At 32.1% G+C, this 19,599-nt stretch overlaps 3 protein-coding genes across 5 annotated transcripts; 1 reads left to right on the forward strand and 2 right to left on the reverse strand.

The window, feature by feature from the left end:
- Positions 1 to 1,606: 1,606 nt before the first annotated feature.
- LOC114190709 lies at positions 1,607 to 4,913 on the reverse strand. Its single transcript, XM_028079690.1, has 6 exons — positions 4,676 to 4,913; positions 4,502 to 4,594; positions 3,190 to 3,307; positions 2,128 to 2,419; positions 1,982 to 2,036; positions 1,607 to 1,859 (listed from the first exon to the last, which is right to left on the reverse strand). Exons 1-6 carry the CDS (start codon positions 4,751 to 4,753, stop codon positions 1,785 to 1,787), a joined length of 711 nt encoding a protein of 236 aa, XP_027935491.1. The 5' UTR covers positions 4,754 to 4,913; the 3' UTR covers positions 1,607 to 1,784.
- A 5,311-nt stretch (positions 4,914 to 10,224) lies between these two features.
- Positions 10,225 to 13,030, forward strand: LOC114189681 (actin-like). Of its 3 annotated transcripts, none has more exons than XM_028078316.1 (5): positions 10,225 to 10,331; positions 10,668 to 10,740; positions 11,014 to 11,407; positions 11,611 to 12,224; positions 12,680 to 13,030. In XM_028078316.1, exons 2-5 carry the CDS (start codon positions 10,681 to 10,683, stop codon positions 12,743 to 12,745), a joined length of 1,134 nt encoding a protein of 377 aa, XP_027934117.1. In that variant the 5' UTR covers positions 10,225 to 10,331; positions 10,668 to 10,680; the 3' UTR covers positions 12,746 to 13,030. The 3 variants fall into 3 exon arrangements, with proteins under 3 accessions (XP_027934117.1, XP_027934115.1, XP_027934116.1); XM_028078314.1 differs by having other exon boundaries at positions 10,311 to 10,402; positions 12,680 to 12,909; XM_028078315.1 differs by lacking the exon at positions 10,225 to 10,331 and adding an exon at positions 10,377 to 10,464 and having other exon boundaries at positions 12,680 to 12,909.
- A 1,669-nt stretch (positions 13,031 to 14,699) lies between these two features.
- LOC114189680 (probable protein phosphatase 2C 43) lies at positions 14,700 to 18,943 on the reverse strand. The gene is made up of 4 exons (XM_028078313.1): positions 17,951 to 18,943; positions 16,077 to 16,441; positions 15,371 to 15,607; positions 14,700 to 15,242 (listed from the first exon to the last, which is right to left on the reverse strand). Exons 1-4 carry the CDS (start codon positions 18,252 to 18,254, stop codon positions 14,994 to 14,996), a joined length of 1,155 nt encoding a protein of 384 aa, XP_027934114.1. The 5' UTR covers positions 18,255 to 18,943; the 3' UTR covers positions 14,700 to 14,993.
- Positions 18,944 to 19,599: the final 656 nt, after the last annotated feature.

The raw sequence follows: 19,599 nt of genomic DNA on the forward strand, positions 1-19,599 counted from the left end.
TTAGCATAGACTAACTAAATCTTAAAAATTGAAAAACTAAACGTAGAATTATTTGTTTTGGCGGGAAGTAAAGTTACACGTACACAATTATAAAGACCAAAAATAAATTTAAGTCCCGTTATTTATCTATTTATTTTAATATTCCTATAAATTAAAATCAAGCTTTCTAATTATGTGTCTCATTTTTCATATTTTTTTTCTCACTTTTAAAGGTCGCATTTACTCGCTAATTTCAAATTTTCAAAGAAAAAATCACTTTTTAAAATATTTTCAAATTTTTCTTAGTTTTATACTCTTATCCGAACGTTTAAATGGTTTATATTCAATTTCTTCTCTTTTAGCTCTTAACTAAATGTCAATGTTTCTTATTTAGAAATTATCAAAATACTTAAAATTAATTTTATACAGTAATTTAAATTATTTTTATAATTTCAAGATTCATTTTATATATTTTAGTATGTTTACTTACTTTAAATTACCATTTATTTATTTCAATAAATTATTCATTAGAACTTTTAGTTATACAAAAAACAAATTTATCTAGTAAAATACAATCCTAGTTTTACAAGGATGAATAGAAGGCAGATTGAGATAAGTTTCTTGTCTCTCTCTTACCCAATTGTTGACTAAATTGTTATGATATAATCAAAATTCAAAACACATGAGATGTGAAAACCTCTTTTATGTTCAACCTATTAATTCCTAAGAACAGTAAATGATCAATTCAAGTGAGAAAAGTCTAATTTTGAGAATATTTTCACCCAAGAAAGATTTATTCACCAAGGACACTTTCTAGTCCTATTATCGATCCTTGTTAAGATCAATCAATATTTTAAAATGGCTCAAGCAATCTGTTGGCTTGTTTTAAGCCACAAGTGACATTTCTATATTTTTCTTCTTAAAATGACAGGTTTCTTTCAATAATAAATAACCTGTATTATTTTCAGATGGTAGAAAAAGACTGTGCTGACAACTCAACTACAATGATAATGACCAACTATGGCATGTATCATGTGTAATGTAACTCCTTTCTGGTTGATTTTCTAAGAAACCAAAAATCAACAAAAAGAATGTTAGTTAACTTAGGTAAAATTGCCATAATTTCTGCCAAAAATGTTTCTGGCTTATGAATTTTACTCCTAAAGAGGCATGATTATGGCTACTCCACACACAAAAAGAAAGCATAGCTAATTTCTGCCAAATAGTTGTGTTGAAAGTCCCACATCGACTAAAGATAAGGCAATTTCATAATATATAAATAGGGTGCAAACCTCACCTTACAAGTCGATTTTGTGAGGTTGAATTAGACTTAAAGTCCATTTTCTAACATGGTATTAAAGTCCTAAACAATTGCAGTAGTTCCTCTTTCCTAAACCTAAGTCTCTTTCGCAAATTTTATGATTGAGAAGTGAAATTTCTAACCAGTTTCTTAAAAGGGAAAGTTTGCAACTCCAGAAAGAAGGCATAGTTAAATTCTTTACATTTATTGAAAGAAAATCAGAAGACATATATGAATGAAGAATTGAAACTATGTTGGAGAAGAATATCGCACTTCACTCCTTCAGTAAGCACATACATATATTGATGAAAAGGAATGGAAGTGGTCTAGTGCTAAATTGGTGATATGAGCATTTATTCATTGGTAAGATCGACAAGGGTGTAGTGTAGCAAAAGAGTTTAGCTTAGTTGGTTGAACAATGTGTACAAGTTATTGTAAACTGTTTGATATTACAGTTTGACTTCTCCCTCTTTGAATGAAAAAAGAGTAAACAAGTAATTACTCCCTAATACAAGGTCAGTTTATCACACAAAGATTGATAAGCAGCACTGCAATGCTTGAACTTTTCCTCTGCTATAACCTATCAACATGCATAATAACTAAAATAATTAGTAAGCTCAACTTAACATCTAAGACAGAAATTGTTCAATAGGAAAAGAACAAAAAAGCAAGAATTACTCAGCCATTAGAGCCTGGCCATACCTTAGAAACGCCATGATGACGATCTGGATGCCACTTTAAAGCAGATATCCGGTACCTGTTTTCATAAGGGTGTTTAGAATCACATTGAACAGAAAATGCAAAAGAACTCAGAAAACACATTAAAGAGAAAGCAGAAAAGAACTCACGCATTTTTCACATCTTCAAGTCTCAGAGGGCCAGAAGCACTCAATCCAAGGGCTAATCTATATGAAACTAAATCTGAATGTGAACAATCTGACTCTGCTTTGGTTGATTTGCCATATTCATTTTCACTTTGATGTCTCCACTTCTGAGATTTCCTGTTATTATAAAAACCTCCTGACCTCCTCTGAGGATTTTCCTCATTTATAAAGGACCAATAGAAAGATCTATTGCCACCAAAAGCAGAGTGAAAACCAGTCTCAACATCAAAATCATCTTTGCAAAATTCATGACCTCCTGAAAGACATCAAGGTTTTTGAAACATGAATCTAGAACACGCCCATTAATATCCAGAATCTTCTATGCACTACAAAAAAAAAAAAGACATTGTGGCTTATTTAAGAAAACTTGTTGTGATGCAAGTTAAACCAAAACAGCTACATGATCTGTACTAGTTAAGTCCACCGATCCTTCCCAACATGGCATGAAAAGTTTCAACACAAAATGTAATTACAAGAATTCCCAGAAGAAACCCTCTAACAAACTCTAACCAATAGAGCCTTGAAATATAAATCCTGAACAAACCCTATAATAACCAGAATCTTCTTGCCACAAAAAATAATAAACATGGCGTAGCACATTCAAGAAAGCTTATTCAAACCAAAACAACTACATGATCTCAACCAGTTAGGCCAACAAATCCTATTTGAGCAATGAAAGCTTTGCAGACAAGATGCATTTAGAAGATTAGCCAGAAATAATCTAACAAACTTCAATGAGGAGAGCCTTAAAATATATGAATTCAGAATCTGAGACCTTCATTGCGCTACAAATAAAAAAATAGAAAGTGACATATTTAAGAAGGCTTATGAAAAAGTTAAGACCAAAACAGCATAATATCTACAAGTTAAATCCACCCATCCTGCTCAAGTAGATGTGAAAGTTTTCTAGCCAAGATGCAGTTAGAAGATTTCAAGAAGAAATTATTTAACAAACTCTAATCAAGAGAGACAGTATTGCAAGGTAGTCATACACTATTACAGCATAACTATGTCAAGCGTCCTTACTTCTGAATCGATGTTTTGCTCTTTGATTGCCATTCCTGTGCCTTCCAGAGTGTTTTCTGAACCATGACGAGCCTTGACTGGGAGAAGAATCATCCTCATCAACATCTTCTTTCCAACTCTAAGACATGGAAGAAAAGAAAGCATTAGATGCAACATCTTACAAGTAACAAAATCAGGAAAGAGAGCATATAAGGGAATCATCTAAAACTAGGGCCAAAAGAGTTCATTATTAAAAAGAACCATAAAAATAATGATACTAAGGAATTCTCAATATCACCATACTGGGGGGTGTATATGAATACAAACTTTATCCAAAATTACCAACACTAGAAAACTGTATGGATTCACTACAAAACATAGTGAACAAACAGTTAACAAAACATATATCTGAAAATAGGCAATAAAAGGTTATAGTCCAGATTGGACAAATGCAAAAGCAGTTATATTGGCACAATTAAGTTTGCTATAAATTCTGTTCACAATGGAAATGTTGTCATCGCAGAGTTATAACATAAAACAAAGGACAAAAACTTAGATGCAGCTCTTTAGGTGTTTTTGCTGTTTTTTTTTCACAATTATAATTGAAGTTTCACCTCAGAAACTAACTCTTAATTTAAATGTGGACCTCACTACCACAGGTTACCAAGACGACACTCAAATTTTAATCAGAGAACAACACCTATGGCATCTAAGGAACTTTCCCTATGTTCCGTCTTTAAAATAAATCTGAGAAAAAAATTAGGAAGCTAAGGTGCGGTGATCAAGTTAAATTCTGGCATGATCTTTTCCTAGACTGTATGGTTTCTGTGGATAAAGATACCTCGATAAATGGAATAGGGAATGGCAAAATGAAAGCTAGTGTTGGAATTCGAAATGGATAAAAACTTTGTGAGTGGGAAAAAAGTTAAGAAGAGATGGAAATAATCAATTAGAACAATGAGCATGTTTGGAGGAAACTTTCCCGCAAGCACTTCAAGGAAAAAGAAGGAAAAAATAAACCATCTTCTCCTCATGCTAAAATTACTCTATAAATAAGTTAAAATTAGATTTTGGAGAAGTCAACAGGAAATAACTTCTACAAATAGCTCATGTGTAGGCTAATTTTACTTTGTGGAGAAATTGATTTCATTCTTTTTTTCTCAATCTCAGTGGAAAAGTCTCTCTAAACGTAGTTAATGGTGAAAAATATAGTTGCCCCTTAATTACTTTTGTTTGAACCTTAACATATACCCAATAAAAATCAATTTTTTTCCGTGAATAGTGTTTTGATGAGAACTTGAAAACACACCTAAATGTACTGAGCAACACTAACCTGAAACATGAATTGCGCGTAAGCATTGACATCGCGGAGCAGTGTTTGTTTGGCACGAAGTCTTCCGAATCTTCTCGAGTGATCGTTGCATCTCTGCAAGCAAAAGGACGTTAGAAAAAAAAAATTGTGAAAAACTGATGTTGAACTAGACAAGGTGCAGTTCATGGGACTGACGGATTCCCAAAAGGTGTGAGCTTTGCGTTGCAAGTGATTAGTGGAATGAAAGAGTCTGGCGAAGTTGGTCTTGTTCATTTTTTCTCAAAATCTTGAAACTGTGAACAATAAAAGGGAAAAGAAAAAGACCATTGATTCTTACTAAGAGAATGAATCATGCCCAAGAGTGTTTTGGGAGCAAATTATGAGAAAAAAACCAGTGTTATGGGTATTTCTCGCACTCACCCAATAGTTCCTATCATTTTGTGTCCTCTTTTTAAAATATGGGTTTAATATCTAATTTTGTCCTCTTGAATTTTTAAGAAGATTCTTAATTTTTTTATTTGATCAATTTAGTTTTTTAATTTCTTAAAAATATTTAATGTAGTCATTTTTGTTAAATTGATATTAATCTCGTATTCGTATAATGTTACGTGTGTCACGTATCATATTATTGTAAATTAGTCGTATAGTACTCAGTTTGGTGCTGGAGTTTCTAATTGGTACCCGATTTAAAAAAAGTGTCAATTACGTACTCAAATTAGTTTAAGTGCACCAATTGAGTGCATTTAAGTTGACGCCGTTAGAAAGGTTAACGTTGACTGATACTGGTTGGTCTGTGAATTAAATTTGGAACACGTGGAGATTAATTTTTAATGACGTGGAAAGCTGGGGAAGAAAATTAAATGTGTCTTGTAATGAAAAATTTTAAAAATAAAAGAACGAAAATAAAAAAAAAAGGGGACGAAGTTAAAAAAGAAGTCGCAGAAGCATGTGATAAAAACGTGAAATTGGGGAAAGGTGACGCAGGGGAGTGGAGGATTCTTCGCGAAGTGGTGGAGAAATTGAAGGCGACTTTTGAACACTGAAGTGGAGACTTGAGAGCGACTTACGGACCATTGATAACGAAAGGTTGGTATTGTGTTTTTCTTTAATTTAGTGATTAGGGTTTTGATGTTAGGGTTGATTTTTGTGAAGTTGGGAATATTGGAGAACAGGTTGTTGTTGAGTGCGAGGATGGAGTGGCTAATGAAGATGTTTGTGTTGGGGATGGTGAAGAGGAGTTGGCTGATAAGGTGAATACAAAAGTAATTGCACCCTTTAAATACATCATTGCCACTACTCCGCTGCTTACAAAATAAAAACAAAAACATAGAAAACGAGAGGAAGAACAAACTGAATTAGGGCACAACAAACTGTCCGGATATTGATGAAGAAGAAACTGGATTAGGGCAGAACATAGGAGAGGAAGAAGATAATGAAAAATGAGGGCCAATCTTCTTTAAATATAAATATCATGTGGAACACTGTACAATTATAATTTCAACCAGTCATCTATTATTATTTGACATGTATCCCTTCTGCACTGCCACCTCACCACTTCCTAACGCCGTTTGGGAATATTTAACGGTATGGACTCAATTGGTGCACTTAAACTAATTTGGGTACGCAATTGACACTTTTTTTAAACCGGATACCAATTAGAAACTCCAGCACCAAACTGGGTACTATACAACTAATTATACCTATTGTAATATGATATTTGTAATTTTTAAAGGTTTAATGTGACAAATAGTTTGAATGTGATAAGTGTCCCATTATATTTATATTTTTTAATATTTTTAAAATATTAAAAGTTTAAATAGGGATTATTTTTATATAAAAATGTAAAAATAAAATAATTTAAATATTTAAATGGAGTGTTTGATATATGAATTTTTTAAAAAAATTTAACATGTATATATAAATGTATATATAAGTTATAATTAAGTTTAATAACTAATTTGGTCTCAAATTTGAGAGAGAACAAATTGTTTCATTTGGAGAGGAAAGAGAACCAAATTGGATCAAAATTATAAATAAGAGGACTAAATTGAAAACAAGTTATGTCAGGTGACAATAATATGACACGTGGTACTCTAGAGATACGACGTTAACGTCAATTTAACAAAAATGACTGAATTGAATATTTTTAAGAGATTGAAAGATTAAATTAAACAAATTAAAGATTAAAAAAAAATTAAAAATTCAATTAAAATTAGAGAACTAAATTAGATATTAAACCTAAAATATTTTGTAATTTATTTCATCAAACCTACGATATTCGCCCAGAAAGATGAAAATATTAGTTTCAATGGTCAAATGATATCAAAATTTGACAATTTCAGCAATAAAGTAATACTTTTATAACAACCAAAATAAGACTCATGACATGTTCTTTGTATTGGACTAGTCTAGAATAATGAATGAAGAGAAATAAATTTATGCTTAAATACTATTTTCTCCCTTTTGGTCAAATTTTTTCGATGTGTTCTCGTTTTTTTTTTTTCTTTTTGTGTTTAATAAAGTTACGATTTTTGTCAATTTTAATGAATATGATCCTTTTAAATAACGGTATTCAAATTTTTAAAAATAATTAAACGAATGAAATATGTCTAACACAAGGTAGTTCGTGACTTTTTCTAATTTTGTTATTTTAATTTTAATTTTTCAAAAATTGTGCACGTGTTAGGTTAGTATTCTATCAAGTAAAAGTTATTAGTATTAATGTAACGTATTTTATATTTAATTTAGTTTCAGGTCAATTTTATTCCATTCGATCTCAATTCTCCTTAGTTTTGTTTAATTCAATTTTAATTTCTTTTAAATTAAACAATTTTATCTATATCTAAATTTAATTTTTATATAGTTTTTATATTGAATTTTTTATTAAAATTTACATTTTTTAATAAACATTTGAGTATAGCATAATATTTATAACATAGTGAAATGCATTATCAAAATTTATATTTTTATAATATTTTTAATTATACGTTTTGAATTTCTTCAATTTTTATAAATAATTTATTCTATACCTTTGTTTTATTAGTTGTTTTTTATTAAATGTTTCGTCAATATGTGAAGATGAAACTATTTTTATTTTTAATACGAAATAAGTTGAAGAAATAGAATAAAATAATATAAGTAAACTTATTTTGTGCTATAAAAAGGATAAAATAATTATTTATATTTATAATTATTTTTAGTAATGCAATAAGTAATATTTGTTTTCTAGATAATATAATGAAAACTTAGCTCAACACATTTGGTATAACATTTAGATAAAAACATTGGTTATATTTGGAGAGAGACAAAATTGTTTAGTTTGAAAAAAATTTGAAATTGAATCGAATAAAATTAATGAAATTTGGAACTTAATTAAATATAACACGGCATGATACTAACACATGACACTTCTTATATTGATTTGATATTTGACATTGACAATGATTTGATATATGATATTGATATGGTCACGTGATACAATACTGACTTGACACTTAAATAACTTTTATAAATTAAAAAAAATAAAAAATCATGAATTGACACATGATACACATGGTTCATCTCTTATTAACTATTTAAACGTAATTATAGAAAAAAATTAAATTGACAAAAATTAATATCTTGTTGAACATGAAAAAAAATGGATTACATTAAATAAACTTAACCAAAACAAGGATAAAAATAGTATATAAGTCTATATTATATTATGAAATTTCATCCTTAGTCACTATTTTTATGATTTTTTTTATTTATTTTTGTTTTTACACTAGATCTTTAATATTTTTTTATTTACACTTTAACTTTTTAAAATTAACTCGATTTTATTAAATGAATAAAACTTGAATAAAGAAGAGATTAAAGTTGAAGTTAATAAATTGATTTTCTAAGAACTTGGAATGGAATATGTAGACATAAAAATGTGTGACACCTAACCCTAGAGAGTAATGCAATGCACGTCATGAACAACGAAGAGTGGGTGGGAACAACCTTAGTGTTTCAATCTCACATCTGTTAACTCAGTGGTGAGTTGGCCTCTCCCCACCAAATAAAACTAACAATGAAAATTCAAAACTCATCAACCCTTCAAAATAGACAAAAACCACTTCCTCTCTCAAACAAAACAACTAATAATGGAAATTCCAAACTCATCGACCCTTCAAAATAGTGGTAATTCATAATAATACCGTTTCTTAAGTATAAAAATTTAAGGTAATTGATAATAGTTCTATCCATTTATTTATTTTTTATATAAAACCAAACCAAATCAAATCAAATTTTCGAACAAAATGAATTTCAAAATCATGTTATAGTTTAAAGTTTAAAAACATAATTAATTCATACAAAATAAATAATATAATTATTTATAAATAAAGATGTTGCTATAGCTAAAAAAAAATAATTATAAAAAAATAATAGTAATAAAATACTTCATTGTGAAAACGTCTAAAGAGAAATTCTATCTTTACCATGATTAAGATTAAGAAAAGTTTACCATAAGAAGATCTCGTATATTTAAACGATAATGTTTTATGAAATAATATACATACATACAAATAAAATATTGCACAAAATCCATAAAATTTCAATCAATAAAATAATTTATTAAAATTTGTATCTGCTTAGATACTATACAATTCTTTTTAGTATTTTGAGATCTCAATGGCATAGTATCAGATGTCCTCCAAAGAAAATCCTTATAATCTTAATTAAATATATAAGATTTTCTTAATGTTTAAAAACTTACATTTAATAACTCAATCACGTATCATACACATATACATACACACATAATATATATATATATATATATATATATATATATATTTTTTTTTTTTTTTTTGATTCCATCATCCCTACCACATCTTTTTAATCAATTAGTACAGTATCCAGCAGAGCTTATGATCTTTTGCAGACCTGTCACCTTTAAAGCATACCATTAATGTCTAAATAAAGTTCTTAAGGAAAGGGAATTTATCTATATTATTCTTTTCAATCATTCATCTGCATCTGAAATATTTTCTGAAACTATTTTCATTTTTTATATCCAATCTTTTAAAAAAAAAATTGTATTTTTTGGTATACAAGGTCTTAAACTGTCCTTTTTTAAATATTTATTGTAAAAACTAAGACATTATTGTACACAGTAAATTTAATTTATGTTAGTGCAGTAAAACTTTGTCATTGCATAATTCAGCCATTCTTTTAAATACAATAAATGAAAAGAAAATGAAGATCTCATAGAATTGAATGGTAGGGAAAAGTAAAAGAGAGAAAGGGAATAGCTCCCACTTCTTGGGAGAAAATAATTTAAGAGGAATCACTTTACTATTTTCAGACAAAAAATGCCCTTTTATTAGAAAGAATGTCTTAATTTTTTGTACATTTTTTATGGTGTAAATGTAGAGAATCAAACTATAAAAAAAATTCTATTTCTTGTTAAGGTAAAATTTATCTTTAAAAAATAAAAAATAATTCAATTTTTTTTCTAATTTAAATTTAATGTTATTTTTTCCCGATCCAAATAAATTGTGAATAATTTAGATTAGGGGCTGGTTTAGAAAAATTAAAGTCAATAATAATTTTATGTATTTGATGTGAGAAAAGGTGCCAGCTATTTCCAACAATAAACGTGACGCGCGAGGATGAGATGATCGGAAAGGAAAGGGACGGTCAGGATCTTCCTATATGACATTTGCGGTTCATTTGAGTCGCATTTCATTTGGCACAACTTTCCTTTTTTAAACCACACTACTGCTGATACCTCAGCCACACAAAAGCACGTTCCTTAAAAATAGAAAGCGCAACACAGAAGTCACGTACACGTAGCTTCCTTCATTTCGGAAATTCTAAGGTACTCATAACAACACATTCTCCACTTTCTTCTATCCTTATTTCAAACATTCCATCATCAATTCTTCGAAGGTGACAATTAATCTCGTAACAATTTGCACTCCTTCTACACTCATTACCTTGATACTTTTTATGTGAGACTCTGATCATGTTGAAAATGCAGCATTTTTTGGGTGTGATGATCATGAATTGTTATGTTTTTTACTGATCTTTATCATCATGTGACACGTATAATAACCCCAGATCTTACATTGTATCTTAGGGAGACACATGAATCGTTCTTGTTTCTGTTTCATTGTTTTATGAGAGTTTTTGTAATGTTTGGTGCGTTTTGCAGCAATCAATAAAAGATGGCAGATGGTGAGGATATCCAACCTCTTGTTTGTGATAATGGAACTGGAATGGTCAAGGTATATATATAAATATGGATCGATTAGTGTGTGTTCCTCTTTGATCTTTCTTATAGGCAAGGTTTGAATTGCGGTCATAGTTGCACTTTCGTCATGTTAATGCTGTGAGAAATTGCAGACTAAATGTTTGTGCAATTGTCACGGCATCATGTGAAAAACTGCAGATAGTGCAACTGAAATGGCGATTGCAGACCTTTTCTGAAACTCTGATTAACGGGTTTTGGTTGTTAATGATCTTTCTGTTTTGGTGTTGATTTATGTTAAATTTTGCAGGCTGGATTTGCTGGAGATGATGCTCCAAGGGCTGTGTTCCCTAGCATTGTGGGTCGTCCGCGTCACACTGGTGTGATGGTTGGAATGGGACAAAAGGATGCTTATGTTGGTGATGAGGCTCAATCCAAGAGAGGTATTTTGACTCTGAAATACCCAATTGAGCATGGCATAGTTAACAACTGGGATGATATGGAAAAGATCTGGCATCACACTTTCTACAATGAGTTACGTGTGGCCCCAGAAGAGCACCCTGTTCTCCTCACAGAAGCACCACTCAATCCCAAGGCCAACAGAGAGAAAATGACACAGATTATGTTTGAGACCTTCAACACTCCAGCTATGTATGTTGCCATCCAGGCAGTGCTTTCCCTTTATGCTAGTGGTCGTACAACTGGTAAACATTCTTCTGTATCTGCTCTTCCTTTTCTTGGTTTCTGGTAAAGTTTGTGGGAATCAATGATGTCATACGTTTTATGATTTCATTACTAGTGCAGTTTGACATGAATGTTAGTTGAGACTATGAGATCTGAGGGACTTCGTTGACATTAAAATAGTTTGCAAAAAATGGTTTTTAACTTTTTATGCTTTTTCACACAGGTATTGTTCTGGACTCTGGTGACGGTGTGAGCCACACAGTTCCAATCTATGAAGGGTATTCCTTGCCACATGCAATCCTGCGTTTGGATCTTGCAGGGCGTGATCTGACTGATGCCCTCATGAAAATCTTAACCGAGCGTGGCTACTCTTTCACCACTACTGCTGAGAGAGAAATTGTGAGAGATGTTAAGGAGAAGTTAGCCTACATTGCTCTTGACTTTGAGCAAGAGCTAGAGACATCAAAAACAAGCTCAGCTGTTGAGAAGAGCTATGAGCTACCTGATGGACAGGTGATAACGATCGGTGCTGAAAGGTTCCGTTGCCCTGAAGTTCTCTTCCAGCCATCCATGATAGGGATGGAATCTTCTGGCATTCATGAAACCACATACAACTCCATCATGAAGTGCGATGTTGACATCAGGAAGGATCTCTATGGTAACATTGTGTTGAGTGGTGGTTCAACAATGTTTCCTGGCATTGCTGATAGGATGAGCAAGGAGATCACAGCATTGGCCCCAAGCAGCATGAAGATTAAGGTGGTGGCACCACCAGAGAGGAAGTACAGTGTCTGGATTGGAGGCTCCATTTTGGCATCCCTCAGCACCTTCCAACAGGTACAGCACTTTGCTTCAATTACATGTGAATGAAATTTGTGTTGCTTTTGTATAGATGACGCAGAAAATTCTATTTGGAAAATATGCAGAGACCAATGTAGTTAAGGGAAAAGAAAAACAGAAAAAACCAACATAACTCAGTTAAAGGGAAAGGAAACTGGTTTAAATAAAAATGGATGAGAAACCAATGTACTTGTATGGTAATGGAACAACTTCTTTGTTCTTCCTTGAAAGAAGAAGCTTTTCTAATTAACTTTTGTAAAAGCTCCTTTTGGTTTTTTCATAAAGAAAATACTTTTATTCTCTGTATTCTTTTTATAACTGTGTTTGGTTCAACTTCTCCATATTAAGCAAAGAACCAAAAGAAGTTGTAAACACAATCTTAGTACTGATCTTATTCTTTTTCTGATTACAATTTCAAGTATTCATGGTATCTCTTTCTTTCTTGAGAACAGATGTGGATTGCAAAGGCAGAATATGATGAATCAGGCCCCTCAATCGTCCACAGGAAATGCTTCTAAAGATGCAGAGAGTCCAGGAAACTTTAATATATAATCCATACTCCTGAATTACCATATACTGGTTGAGGAAGTTTCGTTTTCTATTCTTTACCATTTTTTGACCATGTTTTTGTGTTTTCCTTTTTCGATATTTTGGATAAGAGCATTAAAGCAAAGCATGATAATATATATATAAGATTCTTTTTTGTTTTTTTTCTTCCTTTCATTGCCATTTTGTAGTAGAAGAGCTGTGTATTGTCATTGATTTGATTTGGTTGAATCAAATGGTCCTAAGTATTTTGATTAGAATAGTAGTATGTTCTTGATTTATTGTTCTGTGAACGAAGAGTCCTTGTTGTTCACGGGCCAATCTTTCATCATAATAATTGATATTTTGCCAACTTTGCATGTGATATCATAATAAAGCATTTACCATTATGTTAGTGTTAATTTTTTCCTGCAGTTGAAGAAATTTAAAAATGGATCATATGAGCAGCATGATTTTCCACCATCTCAGTCACACAATAAAGCTATATAGAAGAATAACAACTTGCCACGTATAAGAATTAGAGAAAGAAGATCACCAACCAAACAGGATAAGAGATTGTGATCTGAATTTGGTTGTAAGAAGACAACAAAGTCTAAAAGGAAAATTGGTATTACGAAAGATAAATTGAAAAATAAGCCTAATTGGGTGGATAAGAACCCAAGACTAGCACAAAGTAACTTCCCAGAAATAGCAAAAGCAGACCAAACAACCTCAAAAATGAATAATTAATTACTTACTGACGTTAACAGAAAGAACAAATGCGAAGTTTAGCTTAATCATCTATAAATTCATTGTCACTGAGTCTTGTTAGTATTAATTAAAGTTTTCTATATATTTAATTATAAAAATATTCAATTGAGCCAAGTGTTAAACTTTTGTACTTACACTACTTAATAAATTTATCATACACATGTATTGTTCAAGTCTAATCAGATAGGAACAGTGTAGAATGTGAAATTAAACAACCTGCCATTAAATTGAAAGATCATACGAAATAGATCAATTTTATGAAGTTTCGTATAAATCAAAATCTAATTGTCACATCGTCGTACCATTTTATTTTAATGGAAAATATATTATATATTATTCAAAACATAAGCAATATTTATTACTAATATATTAATTAATAGCCATATATAATCAAATGACTCTAAGTTAAATTGACTAATTGTGTATTCTATTAAAAATTATTTACCAAGTAATAAGTTTTAACAACTAATTTACTTTAATAGATAATGTTATTTAAAATATAAGTAAATGTCTACTATTAAATAATAAATAATACACTGATACGCGTCTTATTTTAATTGATTAATACTTTCTTTTGTATGAATTTATTGGAATATATTTATCGAAATGGTTAAAGAAAAGTTCTAAACTTAACGCTCACATTTTAAAAAAACTCTAATTTAAAGACTCAAATTTTGTAAATGAGATAAAAGTTAAAAGTATGGTAATTTTTTGGATGTGATAGTTTCTTTTGAACATATTTTCTGATTAAATTGAAGTTTAGAACTCTGCCAAAATTACCATCTGTAATGTCACTGTGACCACAGCTTCCCAAACTTCAAATTTTAAATCTTAATCAAACATTAAATTTAGATTCATCTTTACTTATCAATGCTAGGAAAGGAAATTACTTAAATCAATTTATCAAAAAAGTAAATGTAAAAGCAAATGCATCTTACTCTAAATCAAACAATACAACTATAGTTTGGAACTGGAACTGCATGATTCAAATCAATCCCAAAAGTGCAAAAGGCGAGTTATTAACACTACTCAAAAATCACATCCAAAATTTGAAAAAGAAATAGAAACAGCCATTTGATGTATTAACTTTCGATGTAAACATAAGATTAATTCTAGAAAAATTGAATCTCTAATCCAAATACGCACTTAAAACTACACTCTAGGCTATAGAGATCATTCGATCAAACAAGGTATGAGGGTATAAAAACAATCACACTGCAAAGTGTACCACCAGCAATCCAGAGAAAAAAAAAAAAGAAAAAGCATGAGAGAAGCATGGTTTCCCTAATTTATCACCAGCAAACATGTTTCCAATAGACAGAGTATAGTTTAAAACGTAGAAGTTAAGTGAGAATAAATGTTTAAGATAAACAACAATTAGATGCTGCAAAAATGTCTAATGAAGTATTGAATTTCTTTTAGCTTCCTTTTTGGAGAATGTAGCAGAAAGGAAGTGTGTGATTGTTGTGATCATTCCAAACCCCGCAAACTTCTAAAATTTGATGGTCCAACTGTGTCAATAAAGCCTTTGATGGACAACTCAGGAACTGTAACCTTCTTGCCACCCATTTCATGGTCAATGAAGACAACAACCACTGTGATATCATCATGGAAGAAACGCCTAATCCCCTTTCCAATCTTCTGAAGATCTTTATATCTCATTTCCCTTTTCCTAGCTGCCTCATTCAAAGCTGCCATAAGAAGCCTTCTTGCAATCCCCTGGTGGTTTTCAACAGTGTGTTAGAGAAGGTGTTCTTGGATTGTTATGAACAAAGACAAAAGCTTAATGGCTTTTCTCATATACTAGTGAAGAGATGGTTGAAGGAAACAAAAAAAAAGCATCTTACTGTTCGTGGATTGTTATGAACAATCTCAGCAGCTTCCTGGTTTGTCAAGTGCTCCCAAAGTCCATCAGATGCAAAGATAACAAACTTATCATTAGGTCGTAAGACTCTTGAACATATGGATGGTTCTGCGGTTAGCACCGGCCGGCGGATAGGTTCCGGCAGATGGAACCGTGGGAATGACGGGTCGAACGAGAACTCCGGCCGCTTCAAATATGCATCTCCTATAGATCTGGATACCTGATCTCAATTGTGGGTGGACAAGAAAACTTAAGTTACAATGAGCAACCACAACCAGCACAGTAGGCATCACATTACATAAGAAAATGAAAGAATAGAAACTGAATCAGAATTTAATGTAGCAGCAAAAGGCCAAGAGGGCTTGTTGAAATAAGCTAAAAACAGCTTATAGACACAGATCATAAATGTTTTCGCAAGTTCTACCAAAACACTTGTCATAAAAGAACTGTAAACAAGTTCTTGCAAAAATATGATTTTGTGTAAACGAAGAAAAGGGTATGAAACCAAATATAGAGCCATATACACCTTAAGAAGAAGAAAACTGATTCCATTGAAGCCACAACAGTTTATAGACAGAAGGGGAAATGATATTACACACAGAAAGAGAGGCAAAAACAGAACAGTATGAGCAGCAACAACAACATAAACCATCATTAACAGAAATTTCTTTGGAACGAGAAAAGAAAACCTGGATGATGCCTTTAATGCGCCATGTTCCTTGCTTCATAACTACAATTTGTGAATCTTCTGGATGCAAAGACCTGAGTTCTCGTCTAACCTCCTCTTTGCTTGCATTGTGTTCTTTCGTCAACTGTTCAGCGATGATCTTGTTTGACCTACCTACAGAACCAATTACAGCTCGAGAGTCTCCGAGATTCGCAATATATAGTGTTCCTTTCCAGATAACACCAACCAGGCAACAGGACCCCATTGCTGCTATCAATGGCTTTATTCCATAACTCCTTCGAACAAGAGTCAGAAACCCATCCTCAGTAGCAGAAACAGCATTCCTGATAATATCTTCGGTGATAGAACCATTTTCTTGAGCAACCCCTGCAATAAGATTCAGCATAAAACTTACACAACTTCCTGAATCAATGCAGTATCAAGCATATTCGCAAAATAAATAAGAACTGGGAAAAAAGTTGCAGATTAATAAAAATATACGCATCCTGTGAGACAGAAAAAGTGTCTACATATTTTAACTGAGTCTGAAGCTATCAATTTATATGTGAAAAGAAAAAGGAAGAGATGAGCAAATAAAAACTGAGAATATGGAATTTCATAAACCATATGGATCCAGAATTCGCAGGCAAATCAATAATTTGCATGCCGACCTTAATCCTACCATACTACGTTTTCAAATTTTCAAACTTTTTGAAGAGAAACATCATGTTACCTACTCCAAGCACTCAAAATTACAAAAGTAAAAAAATCATACTAATTTCAAATGACAAACTAAGGTAGGGGTCTTCTTGGTCAAGTGTGTGCCTTGATTGTATGAGTAACCTAATCTTCATTACAGATTTTCCCTCTTCTCCCTTACCACTCCCACAACAAAGCAAACCATAAATATAAAACTGTATTTAATCAAAAGAAGGAAAAAAAAAAAAGGCATATGATTGACTGATGTAAAAGAGGAAAATTATCGCTTTCACAAAACCAAGTTAATATTGAGGAAGAACTGCATGATAAGCTAAAAGGTTCAAATTTTTAAGAACAAAATTCATCTATCCTTTCTAGGATATGTACAATACATACACATCCAAATTCAATAATGATTTCCATCCAAAGAACACCACTCAAAAACCAAAAAGAAAAAAAATAATAAACCCCACCACCTATTCCTATCTATTCTTCTGAAAGCAATTTGAATTTTCCTCAGTTTCTGGTAGCCGCAAAAAACTTACAAACCAACAACAGAACTGGCCAGCCAGAAACACATAAGCCAAACCAAAGGTCCATCCAAATAACACCAAAAAGACCCAAAATCTAAAGCAACCAAAAAGGTCCAAAATATCAACATTGATCAACCCTCCCCCAAATCAACCACACATCACCCCAAAACAAACCCATAACCTTATTTTTTTAGTACAAAATAAAAGAATATCCTCTACGCTAACCCATCCAGCATGACTGATAATCAACTACTAAACGCTACAAAACTCTCCAATCAAGCACTAAATCACTTGATCTCAACATCACTCATCAAACTAGAATTACCTCACATCCATTAATCTATTTTCTCAATTTTCATGGAAACCTGTGTTTTCAGTCTCCATATTTTTTATTCAACAAAGTTCAAGGTCTTCACTTTCAAGTTGATAAATTTGACTTGGAAAAAAATGCAAATTTACTCCTGCAAAGTCTAAAACCTATAAAGAATTTTAGAAGGGTACTGAATCTACGTAATTTTCTTAGAGTTTAAAATCTAAATTAATCGATATGAAAATATGGAAATTTGACCAGAGTGAAATGAAATTAGAGAACCTAAAACATTTTCTTTCGCTCACTATTACTACTGTTGCTGATGAATTGAGAAAGGTGGAAAAGGAGACTGACTCATGAGATTATGGAAGAGGTGATCGTTGATGAAGCGCGAGGCTTCGGCTCCGCCGTGTCCGTCATAGATGCCGACGAAGACGGCGTCGGCGCCGGTCTCCACCTGGCTCTGATCTTCGATCACTTCGTTGGCCTGCACGACGGCGAAGGAGAACTCCCCGCAGGAGTGCTTCTCGAGATCGCGGTGCCACACGAGCACGTCGCCGGCGGCGGCGGCGTCGTCGAAGTCATCCTTGCTCATACGCGCATATCGCCTCACCGGTCTCAAGCATGCCGACACTATCCTTGCCAGCCACGAAAACATCCCACATTTCCCTCTCTCAGGGATCCCCAGAATAAGAACACGAAGAACCCAGAGAGAGAGGGGTGCGGAAATTGAACAATGAGATGCACCCAGATGGGGCAGAAGGTGATTCTGGAGGTTTTCGATTATGGGGTGGGGAAAAGATAGGAACTTGGGAAGTGGGAATTGGTGAGCAGCGAAAATAAGGAAGAGTGAGAAAATTGGGTGTGAATTATGGTGTGAAGAGAATCTTTTTAGTATTGTTGGATTTGGAGAAAGGGTGTTGGAAAGAGAAGACTTGAAATGGGAGAGGATCTGGTAATTTGAGAGCAGAGAAACGAAGAGAAGGAACAGAAGGAGAGAGAGAGTTGTTTATGTCAGAAGTGGTGAAGAAGAATGGTTAAATACATGGTGTTGGCGGGTTGCACATAATGAATGGTGTTTTGTTTGTTTGTGTTGTAGAGAGAGAGAGTAAGAAAGAGGGTTGATTTGAGATAGCAGGATTGTGGGGTAAGTGAAAGTGGGGTAATTGTTATTGATAGAAGGGAGAAAAGAAGGGAACTTTGTCTGAGAAAGAGTGAAGAAGAAGAAAGGGTTGAAGAGAGAGTTTGTGTGAGGGAAGTTGAATTATGTCTCTGTTTTATGTTTGACTTTGATTTGAGATGATGAAAATGGAGAAGAAGTGAAGAAGAAGAAGACGAAGAAGAGGAAGAAATGGTGTATCACCTTTCCTTTTGTTGAATTTGTTGTGGAAATTGAAAATGTTTTTTTATTTTTATTTTTTATTTTCACATTAACAGGTTCTACACGGCAGAGAGTAGACAGAAGTAGTAGGTAGGTAGGAGGGAAAGGAAATATAATAAATAAAATAGATAATACGATCAAAGAAAAAGAAACATAAAAAGGTATAAAATAAGATCTAGATTTTAGAGTGTGGACAAATGAGAGGTAAAATATAAAATGATTTAAATGTCTCTCAATATTTGGTCAAATAAACCTATGAAAATACATTCGCATGAATTCATGTGCTTACTTGAGTGGGGAAGGATCCAAAGTCTTGTCATATATGCAATGCAAAGGATTTTACTTATTTATTTATTTTCTCTTAAAAGGTTATTTATTCTTTCTTTCACACTTAGTAGGTCATCAAGTTTATTTTAATTCTTGCATATTAAAAAAAGTAATTTTCATCTACACTTGTAAAGAAGAAATGTGTTTTGGATATTTTTAAAATTTTCAAGGTTCGGTTTTAATTTCTTTGATAAAATTCTTTTTTTTTTCTTTTGATTTTGAAATATCTAATTTTTAATATTTGAAACACTTCCTGAGTCATTCTTCGATCTATATAAAGAATTGTTTAAATTAA

This window comes from Vigna unguiculata, chromosome 7 (genome assembly GCF_004118075.2).
Source record: "Vigna unguiculata cultivar IT97K-499-35 chromosome 7, ASM411807v1, whole genome shotgun sequence".
Taxonomy (NCBI): Eukaryota; Viridiplantae; Streptophyta; class Magnoliopsida; order Fabales; family Fabaceae; genus Vigna; species Vigna unguiculata.